This window comes from Polypterus senegalus, chromosome 3 (genome assembly GCF_016835505.1).
Source record: "Polypterus senegalus isolate Bchr_013 chromosome 3, ASM1683550v1, whole genome shotgun sequence".
Classification (NCBI taxonomy): Eukaryota; Metazoa; Chordata; class Cladistia; order Polypteriformes; family Polypteridae; genus Polypterus; species Polypterus senegalus.
Window position 1 is genome coordinate 258,719,019 of NC_053156.1, and position 16,993 is coordinate 258,736,011.

A 16,993-nucleotide genomic window follows, 5' to 3' on the forward strand; every position below is an offset into this window, starting at 1 on the left:
TTTAATAATATTGCATATTTGTAAGTGTTCTTTCTTTTTTGTCATCTTGTAAAGCACTTTGCTCTACATTGCTGTACGAAAATGTACTATATAAATAAATGTTGTAGTTGTAAAAAAATAATCAGAAATGACCTCATGTGTTTTAACATTCTAAGATGCATTTCTGCGCAGGCAGGAGTTACTGTTTAATTGCCATTTAGGCAATGTTAAAACTGAAGTAGACAATTGACTTTTCTGTTTTGCACTGGGGCTTTTTCAACAGTCAGCAGTTTTTGAGAGTGGAAGTAGGTCAGCAAGTTAGGTTGCAACAATTGGTAGTTCTTGGTATGTTCATACTGCAGCTAAAAGTTACTCAATTCAGATTTATGGCTAATATCTGATTTTTTTATGATTAAAATCTGGTATTAATGCCTATAGGTATACACCTGTAATTTGGCCAAAATGTGAAAAATCAATAAAAACAAATTTGTAAGACAGATGCGGCCTAAGGGACCACCATGAAACACCAACAAAATGCTGACTGCTGCACTACTCAATATTGTTTTCAATTTCGGAAATCAGTTTATGATGATAATGAAAAGAAATAGAATATTAAAAACTTTAGCTATTGTTTTGAGTGCATTGATGAGTGCAAGAGTGTGAAATTCTGATTCAAGCATTCAAACATAGGTCACATTCAAGTCTCTTACAGTATATCTGTATGAGAATGTGATATTAAGCAGATCTAAAAAGTTCTAATTCTTTGTTTTTTATTACTGTTTACACTTTTCTAAAAAGATTTGATTTGTGTAACATATGAGAAAAAATCACAATTGAGTGCATAAAAACGTTCTGTGCTTGCGTCCACATCAAGTTTGTTTAAACTATGGTTCTGCTTATATGAACTGTGATCCAATAAGGATGTTGTATAAGCTCTTATACTCTGCACAGCATGATTACTTTCTTTATTGAGAATCTACCAGCTTCTGAGATATATAGTGACTTTAACAAGATGGTTTACAAGTGTGTAACACAGTTCCTTTAAAGTGTTTTATTATTGCCTTTTCTGTATTTTTTATTGCTTTTTGAAGGGTTTCACAACCATGTGCACATTTCACATTGTGAGATTCAAAATGTGTGATTCAGAATGGATTAAATCTGCTGTACATTTTCTGAAATTTCACTGTACTGTGAGTGCTGTGCAGAGTGGAGGCAGAACCTCTACGTTTTTCCCAGTTGATTCTGGGGTTCGTCAGAGGTGTGTTCTTGCCCCTTCTCTGTTCAGTGCTTGCATGGAAATGGCGTTGGGAAAAATTTTGGGGTCCAGCGGCTGTGGGACATCTGTTGGTGAAGAAAGATTCACGGATCTTGACTTTGCAGACAATGCTGTGATCTTTGCAGAGTCAAATCAGGCTCTGTTTGGAACTCTCAAGAGATTGAGCGAGGAGTCTGATTCACTGGGCTTGCAAGAGTCCTAGGTAAAAACCAAGATCCAGGCCTTTAATGACCTCTTGGGCACAGCCATCTGCAGTGTGTCTGTGTGTGGAGAGAGTGTCGACCTTGTCCAGAAGTTTTCTTACCTTGGCGGCAACATTCATATCTCTTGTGACTTTTCCTATGAAGTCAGTAGACGGATTGGGAGAGCATGGGGGTCATGAGGTCACTGGAAAGGGGCTCCAGATAGCTATGCAAAAGGACAAAGGTCCAAGTCTTTAGAGTCTTGGTGCTTCCTGTCTTGCTATATGGTTGCGAGTCATGGACGCTATCCAGTGAACTGAGACTAAGACTGGACTCCTTCGGTACTGTGTCTCTTTGGAGAATCCTTGGGTACTGCTGGTTTGACTTTGTGTTGAATGAGCAGTTTCTCACGGAGTCCTGAATGAGGAATATTACCTGCATTGTGAGGGAGAGTCAGTTACAGGTGACAGTGATCCAGAGCACAGAATCCTCTTTGTTGAAGACCCAAGTGGCTGGACCAGGCCAAGGGGATCCCCACGTAACACCTGGCTGCTGCAGATAGATGTTCATTTCCGGAGGGTGGGACTGGACTGTGTGTCTGCCTGGGATTTGCCAACCAGGATCCCTTTGTGTGTTTCATCGTGTGGTGGGTTTGGCAGTGTGCTTTACCAGTGCATGCTCCCTAACCTGACTGTACATGGAGAATTTGTGAACCATTTAAAAGTCATTATTGCAGGATTTGGATACACTTTATCTGCTATGAAAGAAATGAACTGTTTTGAATAGGTGTGTACCATTTAATACAAGATGTGAAACAAACTGTGATATAAATTTTAGATGTGACAATTCAACAATGAATATTTTTTAATAGCATTTAAATTTCTTTAATAAGCTACCTATAACCAGTTGCTAGGTTTTTGATGTTGGACACTAAGGGCAACTACACTATAGTTAAAAAAAATGTATTTAGCCAGGGTTATTAATACATTAATAGTATTATCTATACTAATAATAGGCAAAGCCCTCACTCACTCACTCACTCACTGACTCACTCACTCATCACTAATTCTCCAACTTCCCGTGTAGGTAGAAGGCTGAAATTTGGCAGGCTCATTCCTTACAGCTTACTTACAAAAGTTAAGCAGGTTTTATTTCGAAATTCTACGCGCAATGGTCATAACTGGAACCTATTTTTTCGTCCATATACTATAATAGACTTCTGCTCAATGTAACTCCGCCTCCCACGTAATTTAGTGCCTGCCCATATAAGGCCGTCCATCAGTGGCAATCCAATAGAAACACTGCTGCTAAATATTCACGGGTGAAGAACTGTGCTAATGCAGACGAAGATGAGATGGTCAGGGTGGTGTTTGGCACAAATTCAGTGAAACTGTGAGAGAAACTTTTAAGTGCCGGGTCTTAGCTAACATTAAATACATATATACAGTATATATATACCCCAATCTACATACTCTCAAATAGACAAACCACACGCCGTGGCGCAATGGAAGAGGCTTCGCCTCTAGCACTGACGTCCAAGGTTTGATTCCCGAGAGGGGGTGCACTGAGTATGTATGCCTGATGACCTCAAAATTAGGGCGAAACATGTGTCTCGTACTCTTTGCATTATTTCACAGTAAAACTATTTCAATATATATATATACATATATACACACACATACATATATATCAGCACTTCATTTTACCCTCGCATCCCCTTGGTTTGAGACATATGAAAAAATATGCGGTTAACGCAGAAAGACAGATCACCAATTGAACCTTTATGAATAATGGATACCAATGATTGTTTTGGTAAAGCCATACTCAGTGTAATCATTAGATGAACAGTAAAAAAGTAAGAGCGAGGGGAGGGTGACTTATTGAGACACGCAGGCGAAACCACAATAGCACGTGGGCTCGATGTAGTGCGCGTCAACTCAATATGAATTGCGCGATCACATTCGAAAAAATATATCTTTTCAAGTTCTATTTAGTCGACAAAAATATCTTTAGTTGGAATGTAAGGCAAATTTACTCTTTACATTTCTATGGTGAAGAAAAATTTATGCAATGATGCCTACATTTAACTTACATTCGTACCAAAGATATTTCTGTCGACTAAATAAAAATTCCTTCTATTTAAAATTTAAATAGAATTTGAACAGATTCGATAGTTCATAATATCCACGCAGACTTGCACGTAAGAGCGGGAGTCACCTGGTTTAACAAGCAGCGTATTGCACTGATACGAGATAGCCTGCCCATTTAATTATTTAGGAATGGATAAATTAATTAAGATTTTGTACAAATAATGTTTTTCATTTTTCTTCCTTGATGGATTCTGGCACCCCCAGCAACAGTTGCTCACACCCCAAAGAGTGTATATATATGTATATATATATAATATGTGTGTATATGTATATATGCAGATATGTATGTATATGTATATATACGTTTATATATGTGTGTGTAGGTATATGTATGTGTGTATATGTAGATATGTATATATGTGTATATATGTATATATATATGTATATATGTGTATGTGTATATATATATGAATATGACAGCGACACTCAATCACTCACAACAGTGACAAAACAATTACATTGACAATCATGTTACGTTATTTTCATAATGTTTCCTTTTCTTTTTCATTACTTCTTTAACACACTACTTCTCCGCTGCGAAGCGCAGGTATTTTGCTAGTTTCTTATACTACTGAAGAACAGGATATACTCTACACCATTGTATCTTTTATGTTACCCTTCTAGAAGATGTTGGATGAGTGTCAAGACAGAAGGAGTTGCCAGCTTCTTGTCAACAGCAGACTCTTTGGAGTGGACCCATGCCCTGGCACAAGCAAATACCTCATTGTGTGGTACAAATGCCGACCAAGTAAGTGATTTTGCCTTAAGTCCTCTCATAACTTTGTGTAATGCCATCTTTTGTCCATGGAGTTCTGCTGTTTTATTTGCATCACAGTGTCATTTATTTTAACATACACATGAACATGATATGGTTGTTATAGTGGTTAACACTGATGCCTAACAGTTCCATGATCTACAGGTATGGTTCATATTCTGTTGTTTTTGAGTTGGTTAAAAATATGTGTACACTCGTTTGTTCCTGCTTATTCATGGAATTTGCATGTAAAATATGTCTCTTAAAGAGTGTACATGTGTGGGAGAATGTGGCCTGTTGTGGACTAGTATCTCTTCCAGGGTTAGTTCTCACCATGTACCCAATTCTGTATGTTTTAGTTTAAATGTGTTTAATTTGTTTGGCATAAGTGGGTGTGGATGTGTTTAAGAATGTGATGAGTGATAGGTCCAGGTTTTGTTCCTGCTCTTTACTTAGTATTTCATGGTTAGACTTCAGCTCCTTGTACAAGAATGTGACTTCACAATTGTAATAACTAAAACAGGGTCAGAAATACCAAGCAGTGCAGTACCTTTGGTTGTGTCTTGAATTCAGATTTGAATATGTCAAACACAGTCTTAAAACCTGAATAAATATGCATTCAGTGAGAAGAACCTGATCATAACTGATCATAACATAAACTAAGAAGTCATATTATGGAAATGGAAAAAAATGTTTGCCAGTAAATCTCTTTACTGCTTTGACATGTTGCTAATTAAAGAGTGTTTTATTTTTTATTACTAGTGCAAGATGGAAGTCAGTTAATCTATTTTCCAAACCACTTACTGTATTCAATCCAGGGTCACTGGGTCCATTTTACATGTTCATTATTGATTAAGTTAGATATGCTTGTAGATTTCTTTTTAAAAATCTTATACTGTACCTGTCTGTAAAAATCCACCCATAGCCAGGTAAATAATTAATTAAAAAAGAAATATAACAACAAAAGGCTAACTGAAAGAAACAAAAATTATAAATCACAAAGACAAAAATATATCTATGTAAACATTTTAATATTTATATTTAGAAAGGTAGAGCTCACATTGTTAACTTTTAATAGTCTGTATTATAGATAGTTTGCCAAATGCTAATGCATTCTACTAGTTTTAGATTTCAAGTTTAATTCTCTTGTGAAACTTACTGTCACTAGATATGGAGAAATCTGTAATGCCTTTTCAAGTTATCAAAAAGAAAAGGGGCACTGTTCAGTCTTTCTGTTACTTCAATCAACAGTTTTTAATTACAACCCCTGCTCTGCAGTAAAACCTTGAATGGGAGCCACTCTTTCTAGCCTTCACTTTTTAATTCTAAGTAAAGAACACAAAATAAACAAGGCCAAAATTAATTTGATGACTTCTTTATTTTGAATTCTGTCTTTGTCTTGATTTAAAGCAAGTTTTTATGTTAAAACCTTAATCATTGAAGAGATAGTAAATACCAGCAGATATATTCCATTTGAGACCTGATCTTACTGCTTTGCCATCTAATTAAATTACCATTTATAAACCTCACTACTTGACATTATTAGCTGCAGTCTGGATTTAACCTTAGGGTGAGAGTGACAAATAAAGGTTCTTGGAGTGTTGCTGAAGCATAAAGGAAATTAAAAGAGCATACGGTTTTCTTAGATGTCTTTTTGTCTTTGATTTATATTTGTTTTTCTTGTTGGTTTTTCTTTGCTATATTTCGTCTTCATTGAACTGCATTGTCAAATTTTTTCTCTGTAAAGCTGTGTAATGTTTTACCTCAAATAGTCATTTTAAGAGTCCATGAACATAGTTAATTGTGTTTTCTAAGTTGGCACAGTACTTTGAGCCATTGCCTCACAACTTTAGGCAATAGGGTTTGATAACCAATCACTGAATAGATTTTGTGTCTCCCTGTGACCCTGGGTTCACCATTCATTTGAAAGATATACAGATTAGGTTAACTGATAATTTTGTATTTAGTTGCCATAAATAATTATGAGCGTGCGAATGAGTTTATCTTGTCCTAAGCATTCTCTTGTGATTTTATAATGAAAATTAGTCTGTATTGTAACTTTTACCTTGGATCTGGCCTCATAAATTATTTAAAGCTTTATGTTTTATGTCAGGAGTGGTAATTTGTAATGTAAATTACTTTTTTTTTTCCAGATGAATACAAGAGTAAAGTTGCCTGTGAGGAGGACCGGTTAAGGCTAAGCTGTAAACGAAGCATGGTAATTGCAATTTATTCTGCTATTTTTGGGAGATCTCAAGAAGGAAGCCTGGAGTGTCCTTATCATAACTATGGAGTTCCACCAGTTGGTAAGCACTAATTAGCAGCCTGTTACAAGTCAATTGATGTTATAAATCTAATTAATTGATTTCAGGACATTATAATATGCTCATTTAGTAATTTTTTGTAATGGTTTTAACATTTATCAAGTCCATGTTCAGATCCTCTTATAGTCACTGAACTGGAATAAAGGAGAAACAGGGAACTGAACTCCAACCTGCCACAACTTCACATAGTCCACTTAAACATAAAGAAAAATGCGTGTTCTTCTCAAGGTAGCCTCCTTGGCACACTGTTCGGTCACTCTCAAGCCAAATCAAGTCATATTTATTTTTATAGCACATTTAAAAGAGAAACTAAGATAATTTTGAGTAAAGGTAATAAAGGCAAATGTTGCTGTATTACAGATCCAGTGATCTAGGTTTGATACCCTAGGCAGTAATTAACAATTCACTACAATATTAAAAATATTACTTGAAATGCAAAAAAGCAAGTGAGTTTGAAAAAATAATCTCCAGGTATGAAGCTCAGGAAAGGGAAGGGAAACATTTTCCTCCAGAGGTTACTTTCATAATAACCCTACATATTTAAGAATTGCGTAAAAAGTGTGGTGGGTCAAATATGGGAAATAACACAGATGAACAATGTAATCCTCAAACAGGCACATCCTTTGCCCGTTTTTCTTTATGTAATCACTACTAGACGGCAGAAAGCTTTGAGATTCCATACTTGTGTGGCATTTGTAGACCTTCCCTTTGAATGATTAGATTAGACTGACATTTGTAAATGTGCAGAGTCATTGAACAAGTCCCTTACAACCCAGAATCAGAGAAAGTGAAATTTGTATTGATAATAAAAATGTAATTGTCACATTTAAGTAAGAGCTCAATGTAAATGAAAGTTTGGTAGTATCAAGTACATACTTACTAAGCATCAGTTTTGATGTATTTTGTACTCATAAATGTATTTGTATCTTTACTGTGTTTACTTATTGTATTTGTACTGTTTACTTCATGCAGAAACATGTAAACATGAGAATAAATTAAATACTTCTGAATGGTCAAAAACATCCAGTTAAGGATATGAGAAATAAAAGACTCACTTTTTAGGTTTCAAAAACACTATTGCTCCAGCCACATTATGCATTTTTTTTAGTTCTGATTTACTTTCAATTTCTGGTCCTTGCCTGTGGTTTCTTTTTAGCCTATTTGCTGTAACAAATTAAATAAAAAACATTTTAAAAGGTCATATCAGTGGAAAAAAAATAGAACAGAAAGGTGTAATAAACAATATATACAATGCACATAAACTTGCAAATCAACACTTCAAAAGATGCATACTTCATAGGTAATGACAGCATTGGGAATGCATAGTCAGTCCAGATATTCTGAATGTACATATTAGATGGAATGAATGGCTTAACATTAGCAGCAACAGGAAAGTAAGAGACAATGCAGGGCTATTACAGATAAAATAGTTTCACTATTTGTCCTGCGTCTACAGTGATACATCATATTGTCTCTTTAAGAGTTTAATACAGTATTTGTAATAACACTTTGGACCCTGTAAGAATCAAGCATGCTTTAAGTCAATGAAATGAAAATATACTTGCATTTAAACAGCATTCAAAACAGGCAAGTACATTTATAGTATTTTTCTGAAACAGATTACAACATGAAATGATATGCCATGTATTTTTAAGTCAGTATCTGTGAGCAGTCCCTGAACTATTATTTGCAAAGTAATATTGTCAACAGCAAGTACAAAGAGAGAGACTTGAAGAATTTCATTTTTCATGTAGCACATATGCAGTGTGTGTGTGTGGTTCTGATATTTTACTTAACTCTTTGCCTGGCAGGCACATTCTAGCATATCTTTATTGAAATCTTCACAGCTCTTTCCAAATGAGACATTTTGTTTATATCCTTGAATGGCATTGCAGTTACCCACATGTTATGCTTACTTATTAAGGCAACACTTGTAGCGTAAGTCAAATAAAACCCTCATGTTAGTACCTGAGCATTATTTTATATATACTGTATTATTATTTTAAATTTTGGCCCTGCAATGTCTGAGTGTCTCTTGGAGCGGGGATATGGTCCAGCCCAAATGACACTGAAATGAATTAAACAGGTTTAAGAACAATATATTTTATTTGTCAAAATGATGTTTTTTATATTTTACAACTTGTGTGTAAATGGATGCATCCACATAACTGTATGATGCCACCATCTGCAGAGTTCCTGATTTCCTTCCAGTAAATAAATAAATAGTGCTTATCTCCTTTTATAGCTCTATTTGGGAGTGTGACCAGAGGATGTGGTCCTGCCCTTTTAAGGTGCATTTACATATAATGTGAAAAGGTATGATGTTATGATGTTAGATGTGTATTTATTTGTTCAAATCACTAATAATTATATTTTTATTAATTCAATATGGTAGTAATAATAGTTTATTTATGCATCACTGTGCAAGTTAAGTACCATCACTTACTGCATTAGAATATAGTTGGAAGTCTCGTAATATGCTCACAGTCTGGCTCCGCCCCATCCCACATCCATCTCTGCAGCTGCGCAGCATCTTGTCCGAACCTCAATAACAGTTGCTCACTTCTCCTGCTGCTTGAAATCAAAGAGGGTAAATGACATGATGTTCATGTCTGTAAAAGTAAAAATTAAAAACAACTTAACATATGCTGAAATGTATGAAAAATGGCTTGTTGATACTTTATGCTACAAGTGGCTAAATATGTACATGTTTGGAGGCAGCCAACAATTTTAGAAACGTAAGCACAGATTTTAAATTTTCATTGGGTGATCTATGAAGATAATTTCAGCAACATGATTCTGTATAAACTTAGCTGGATATAACATGGTGTTAAAGCAAGTGTATAAAAATTTGCCTGGACAACTTTGTTGAAATTTGTTTACCTTGAAAACTCATCTGGATAAGATATTTTAGAATATGTAGCTGTTCGCTAACCACATGAGTCTGACAAACTAAATGGTCTCCACTTAATTGTCAAACTTCCTATGGGGTACTGTGGACATTGCAATGGAAAGTGCAAAAGATACTATAATATTTATTCTTTAAAGGTCAATGTGACAGAGATATAGTGCATGTGTCCACAGTGTTAACCAGTCACAGTACATTATGTTTAAAATTCACCTATTGTTTTTCAGAAGAGATAGGACAAGTGCTGCATGTGTTCTGTTTTCTCTTTTCTGTATTAACTATTAACAGTTGCCGTACTCCTTATACACAGACCTGAATAAGATACGTTTTTCCACTTGACAGCTACAACCTTTGGCTTTTGGTCTGTTTTTGAAAACTTGTTTTTCATTCCAAGCTTAAAGCTAGACTGAACACCTAGTAGCTTCTGAATCTGAAAATTGTAGGGATCTCTTCTTGTTACAGACTTTCATTGCACTGATGTCTTTACATTTAGCTTGCATTTTTGCATTATAACTTACCACTTCAGTTCCCCGCTCTGCCACAGAATAAATTCAGAGGCATATAAGAGTAGAGTAATAGATAGATAGATCTTTATTGTCATTGTCACTTTTACAAAGGAACAACGAAATTGAAGACTAACTGACAATATATTCATGCAGTATAAAATATAAAAACATAAGAATTTAAAAAGAAGTGCAATGTAATATGAAGGAGAAAATTATTTGAGAGCAGTGGAATTTAAAAAGAAATGAAATGTAATATTTCGGAAAAATATTTGAGAGCAGAGGAGTTAAAAAAAAGGCAATGTAATGTGAAGGAGAAGATAGTTTCAGAGAAGCATTAAATCATTGCTTTTGTCCTGTCTTGAGAATTAGTAAAATTAAATGCATGTTGATTTTCACTGACTCTACTCTACAATTATGGTTATGTCACTTAGATTTATTTTTTACATCATTAATATATTTAAAATGGGTGCCAGTACGTAAGAATGTGCGTCATACACTCTGCTGCTTTCCTAAGGGATTCAAAGCTCTTCAACCCCTTCTTGGTAGTTTTCCTTGTTCTAAGTTGTTCTGTCAAGATAAACTGTACAAACAATAACAACCCACACTGGACTATTTTTTGTGGAAAATATCAGAGTAGCTGTAGAAGATCCATGCGGGCTCAATTCAATTTATAAACTCCACAAAGACAGTAATCAGACCAGGAAATGACCCTTCTCTTAGTGTTGGCTAGTTTGGAGTTGGTGTGTGTGAGTGGGTCCTACAATGGAGTGCTACCCTATCCAGATTTGGTCCCATGCAGCTGTGATAGGCGTTAACTCCCTACAACCCTGAATTAAAGTGAAGGTCTATAAATTTTTTTTCCTGTGTCAGTGATTTATATTCAAATATATTATAATTGCAGCGATTAACAAGTTTTTGTTTTAATCATTTTACCCCAGATGTGACCATTTCATTTTACTTACTGCAGATAGGTGGCAATACAGCAGAGATATTTTTTAAGACCTCATCTTCCTGTGCATTAAGGTCATGTGAAAGAGCAGGGGTACTGGAATTAAGATAGATGTTTCTGTATTTTTGGTAAGAAGGGGAATGATCAGCTTGACTTTTTCTATGCAAATGGTGCAGGATACCTCCAAACGTAGATCACTAAACTCCAATACAGTCTACTAATAAAAAGCACTGCTACTTTATACTTTATATTTTAAATACCTGTTAATGCATTCAAGAGTAGCACACAAAAGCAAAAAAATCATGTCTTAAAGTCAAGCCAAAGCAAGCAAAACTAGTCTAGAATCCCAAAATTCTTAAACCTTTAAGCTAAACCAAAGTCCATAACCAAAGAATCAAAAATAAGATACACAATCTAAAATTCAGAAGAAAAGGATATGACAGAATTTACAACTAATGCCTCAACAGCCTCCTTGCTCCATCATCAGGGCCATTCAGCCTTTGTTTCCTTATAAATGGAAAATAAAATCATAATCTATAACAGTATTTCAAAAAACAATAAAAGTGTTAAAAAAATTTAAGTAAAACAGACTTGAGTGAGAGATCAAATCCTGAGTGTATTGTAACAGTTGGGTTTGAATGCCAGCCCATGCACAGAATGTACAAAATTTACTCATTTTCCTAGTGTCTGGATTATTTCTCTTCTGGATACTCTGTCTTTCCTCCCAAATCTGAAAGAATTGTCCACATAAATTGTGGTGGGATATATGAATGACCACACATGATCATACATAACCAACCCATTCAGGGTTCATTACTGCTGTGCATCCAATACTGCCCAGATAGCCAGTGGCACCCTGCAGACCTGGGCTGGCTGAAAGAGCAGCACACTGCCACTGACCCCTATCTCATCATACAACAGTTAGAAAACGGATAGAATGATGGATAGATTAACTTTTCATTAAGCCAGTCTGACTTGCCAACTCTTTTTTGCACTACCAAAAAAAAAACCGTATACACACCATAATAAGATTGGAGGAAGTATCCTCTGCAATTGGTGTCTGCAGTGTGAAAGAACCTTCTGTATTATTCACTCCTATAAACTGGAAATATTCTACCTTCCTGGTTTGGTTAATGCTTTAATTGGCCGAAAGCAGAATTGTACTTTATTTTTTTATAGTACATTTATGACAAATTGAAATATACAGGTATTTTTGTGTATATAGCAGACAAATATGATCAAAACATTTTTTTTGTTTATGTTCACTTTTTTCTCACAATTCATGACATGCATTTGATGAAAGTTACATCAAAAATAAAATAAAATTCTCAAATCAGCTTAATCCAGTTTAGGATTGTGAGGGGATGTGTTCTGCTTCACCTTGGATGCCTTCCAGGTCACACAGTACCATTACTGAGTAAAGAAAAGTGAAATTTACGGTGGCGTAATGGTGGTGCTAAACTAGAAGTCTTCACACAGGATTGTCATGTTATGTAGGACTGAAGTTCATAACTTCTTTAACAAACCATTTTAATTTTATTTGTTTTTATTTACACTCAATAATACTAAGGTTATTAAATACTGGGGGTACAAATTAACAGTGACCCCATTATACAATATTGTCTTGATATTTGCAATTTTGTGTTATATTTTTCGACATATGAAGTTATACCAGTTTTATTTAAAATTCATGGGGCTACATACATATGTGTTGCCATGAGGTAATATCACATAATCAACCTAATATTTTCTCAATAAATATATATGTTTAATTTACAAAGAACAGTTCTGCCAGTAATTTTTTTCTTCTTCAAGAAACTGCAGTCTTTATTTGCTAAAGAATACTGAAGAAACTAGTTGTATTAGAGACAAAGGTGATCTAGGGTCTGACCAGAGCAAAAATAAAAGGATTCTAATTTTGTACCAAATGTGTTAAAGGAGACATTTACAAAAGCCTAATAAAATGTTATTTGTTGAATTAATGTATTAGACCATCAGAGCATAACATTCTGAAATGTGCTCTATGCATATTTCTACATATTTCCATACAGATCTTCCTCAAATTATCGACCATTATGTAGATCATTATAAACAAATAAATGGACCAAATGAGGTGTTTTTCATACAGTGGGAAAAGTAAGAAACCTCAACTTTAATTAGACTTTACCATGGTCTTTGTATTTTATAATGGTTTTTCACTCTTTTATTATAAAGGATTGCAAACAGTATTTGTAAAATTAAACAGAATAACTTGTTTCTTGGTCTTAATTAAGCTATCCATGAGTTGTACTGCTTCCAGTATTATCCTAGTGTTGCAGCACTAGTAGCAGTAGTGTTGTCATATGTACAGTGAACTTCTTAATTGCATGTCCAACCAATGTGTAGAAAATTGCCAGTCTTCAGCATCTTGATAACTAAAAATGTATTGAAATACATTATTTATTATGCTTAAATCTTCCATCCTTTTGTTTATTTACGAAAAAGGAAAATGTTTTGTTTTTTGTAAAAAAATAACCCAAAAATAAATTACATTAAAAATGTCAGGTGGAACTATTAAAAATTGTGAATAATATACTATTAAAGTACTGTACTACTATAAATGAAACGTGCCTCTTTTGAAAGCAGTTCATATTTCAACCAGTAGATGTCAGTATAGTATTAATAGGCTCAAATGAAGGCTTCAGCCCTTTCAACTGAAATTCAAGTTATTTATATAAACTTACTTTGTACTTTTTTCAATTTTTTATTTATGTAACTTTTTAACATGATATCATAGGTGCGGTAGTTATGTTCTACAACCTTCAGATCCATTTGTTGATGTTTAATTCATGCATTTTGAATAACAGCGAAAGCATAAAACTGTTAAACTTGCTTATGTCAACTTAGGATTGAGTGGCTGGGGCTCACAGCACTGTGCCCAAGGTAGGAAACATCCCTGTACAGGTTGCCAGTCCTTCACAGAGCCTACTCATACACGCACAGGGTCCAATTTGTAATCATCAATAAAACTAACCTGCATGACTTTGGGAATGTACAAGGCAACCAGGACTATCCTATGGAAAATTGTGAGAACTTTGAAGCTCTATACAGACCACATCAAACTTAGTATGCTGGGTCTGTGAGGCAGCAGCACAATCTATAGCACTATACACCATACAATGACAACCATATTTTTTATTTGACTATAATTTCTTTCTTTCTTTCTTTTCTTTCTTTCTTTCTTTCTTTCTTTCTTTCTTTCTTTCTTTCTTTCACAGTGGATTTAAATCTGAGCATTAATAACTGATTAAAAGGGATATTTTGTAAATACACTACATGCATAACATTCTGTAACCCTCTTAAACCAATTTTGGGTTGTGGGGGGGCCGAGCCAATCACAGCAGCTTTGTATGGCATCTCATTGCTGGGACCTGTCATGTATACACCCATACTGAGACTTGTCCAAAATTAGAATCACCAATCAACCAGAGTATTTTGGATACAATCGCACGCAGAAAAGAATTACCACCTAGTATACTCTTGCTCTGTTTTCTCTCATTTGATAGTGAAGGGGTTTTGGAATTTGAATTTCTACTTTGAAACCAATACATTTTATTGAAAAGAAAATAAAACATTTAAGTACAACTGAAATGTTGCAGCAAACGACTCAGCAACTCCACAATATACTGAAATATTTATGTAGCATGTCTTTATATAATACACATTCATATTTACTGTAGTCATGTATTTGATGCTGAAAATTGGAATAGCACCATTTGGCCAAAGAAAACAATTATCGAAACATGCAGTCATCTTCAAATTGCAAGCACATCTAATAATAATAATAAGTTGCATTTATAAAGCTCCTTTCAGAAACCCAAGGTCGCTTTACATACAGACTAAAAAAAAACAAATTACACAGATGGCAAAAGTTCATAGAAGAAGTTTTGAGTTGAGATTTAAAGGTGGAGAAAGTGGAGCAATCTCGGAGACTGAGGAAGAGAGTTCCATAGTTGAGGGGCCATAACACTGAAGGGTGGAGAGTCTGTTGCATGGAACAGTAAAGAGATTACTGCTCGAGGTCCTGAAAGAGTGAAAAGGAGTGTAAGGATTAAGGAACTGAGTGTGGTAGAGGGGGGAAAGGTTATGTAGGGCTTTAAAGTGAGAAGCACAATCTTGAATTTAAGAACAGGGAAGATTTGAACAGAATGCTTAGGTAGAATGCCCAGAGGGGACTGGGTGTTCTCGTGGCCTGGAACCCCTGCAGATTTTATTTTTTTCTCCAGCCGTCTGGAATTTTTTTTGTTTTTTTCTGTCCTCCCTGGCCATCGGACCTTACTCTTTTTCTATGTTAACTAATGTTGTCTTATTTTAATTTCTTATTTTGTCTTTTATTTTTCTTTATTATGTAAAGCACTTTGAGCTACTTTTTTGTATGAAAATGCACTATATAAATAAATGTTGTTGTTGTTGCTTTGTGTGGGTGAGGGCTCTGGCTGCGGAGTTCTGAATGTACAATAGCTTCTGTATAGATTTTACAGGGAGGCCAATGAAAAGGGAATTACAGTAATCAATACGAGACATTATGAAACAGAGTTTGAGCAACCTTAAAGGACAGAAATGGACAGAGGCGTGGAATGTTACGGAGATGATAGAATGAAATTTTGGAAAGAGACCTAATGTGTAGCTAAATGTTAACTGATGAATCAAACAAAACACCAAGATTTCTGACAACAGGAGCGGTTTGACAAGTGTACAATCAACAGAAACAGAGAAGTTGGATGCCTTAGAAAGATGGGAGTTTGGGCCTACCAGTAACATTTCATTTTTATTGGCATTAAGTTTGAGAAAGTTATTTTCTATCCATAGCTTAAGATCAGTGATGCAGTCAGTGAGTGTGCTGGGAGGCAAGTCTGTAGGGGAGTTAGTACTAAGATATAACTGTATGTTGTCTGAATAACAGCGGAAGTTAAGGCCATGTCTGCGAAAAATATGACCCAAAGGAAGGATATAAAGTAGAAAGAGTAATGTCAGAAGGACTGAACCCTGTGGGACACCACGCAACACAAGTGAGGTGAAGAATTTATATCAACCGAGTGTGACAAACTGTTGCCTATTAGAAAGATATGATATGAACCATTGAATGGCTAAGCCTGAGATCCCTACAGTAGAGAGACATGACAGGAGGATTTCATGATTAACAGTGTTAAATGCTGCACTTAGGTCAAGAAGGAGGAGAATATTAAATGTACCACAACCTGCAGACTGGAGAACATCCATAACTACATGGAGAAGAGCTGTCTCAGTTCTGTAATGTGAACGAAAAACTGACTGAAAAGGCTCACTATCTAGAGGAAAATAGCTGTTGGATTAAGCAATAGCAAGCTGTGGTAGAACAAGCAAATTTATAATCAATTAGAGAAAAGGCAAGGATGTGCTGGAAAACGTTCAAAGCATTTCACATTGTTACATGAAGTTGCTTAGTGTATCATGTGCTAATGGTGGTTAATGGATAATATAATGGTGAAGTAAAGCTCATTTTGTCAAGGACAGACTACAACAGGCTATATATTTCAGAAAGCAACTAAAACCACTAGTATCACTGCTTCTCAGACATTTGCTACCTACACCCTGTGTTTTGCTGAAACAGAGTACATTTTGTCATAAGTATAGAATAGGCAGAGTTCAGTGACATTTTCCACATACTGCAAAGAACATTCGTAAAAATAAAAAGCCTACCCTACTATAAAAAGTTGACTTCTGGCACAATTAGAGTGGAGCCATGGCCAAATTAAATCACTTGTAAAACTTTACAAGTATAAACATAACAACATCCATTTTAGAAGCTTTTTCATTGTTCAGTAGAGAGTGGACTAGTCAGTATAGTAAATATATAAAATATATATTTATATAAATATATAAGTAAATACAGTATAGTACAGTAAAGGATCAGTGATTATCCCAGTAATCAAGAATAATAGCTGAA

The 16,993-nt window shown here is 35.0% G+C and overlaps 1 protein-coding gene across 3 annotated transcripts in view; it reads left to right on the plus strand.

Moving 5' to 3' along the window:
• LOC120526083 (protein eva-1 homolog A-like) overlaps positions 1 to 16,993 on the plus strand; it is a 258,671-nt gene that overhangs the window by 100,685 nt on the left and 140,993 nt on the right. Inside the window, exons 3-4 of one of the 3 annotated variants that reach the window (XM_039748973.1) lie at positions 4,212 to 4,335; positions 6,495 to 6,647. The exons of the other annotated variants lie outside the window; for them this stretch is intronic. Of the exons in view, the coding sequence (XP_039604907.1) occupies positions 4,212 to 4,335; positions 6,495 to 6,647 (277 nt within the window). The remainder of the gene's footprint in view (positions 1 to 4,211; positions 4,336 to 6,494; positions 6,648 to 16,993) is intronic. 3 annotated transcript variants of the gene reach the window in all.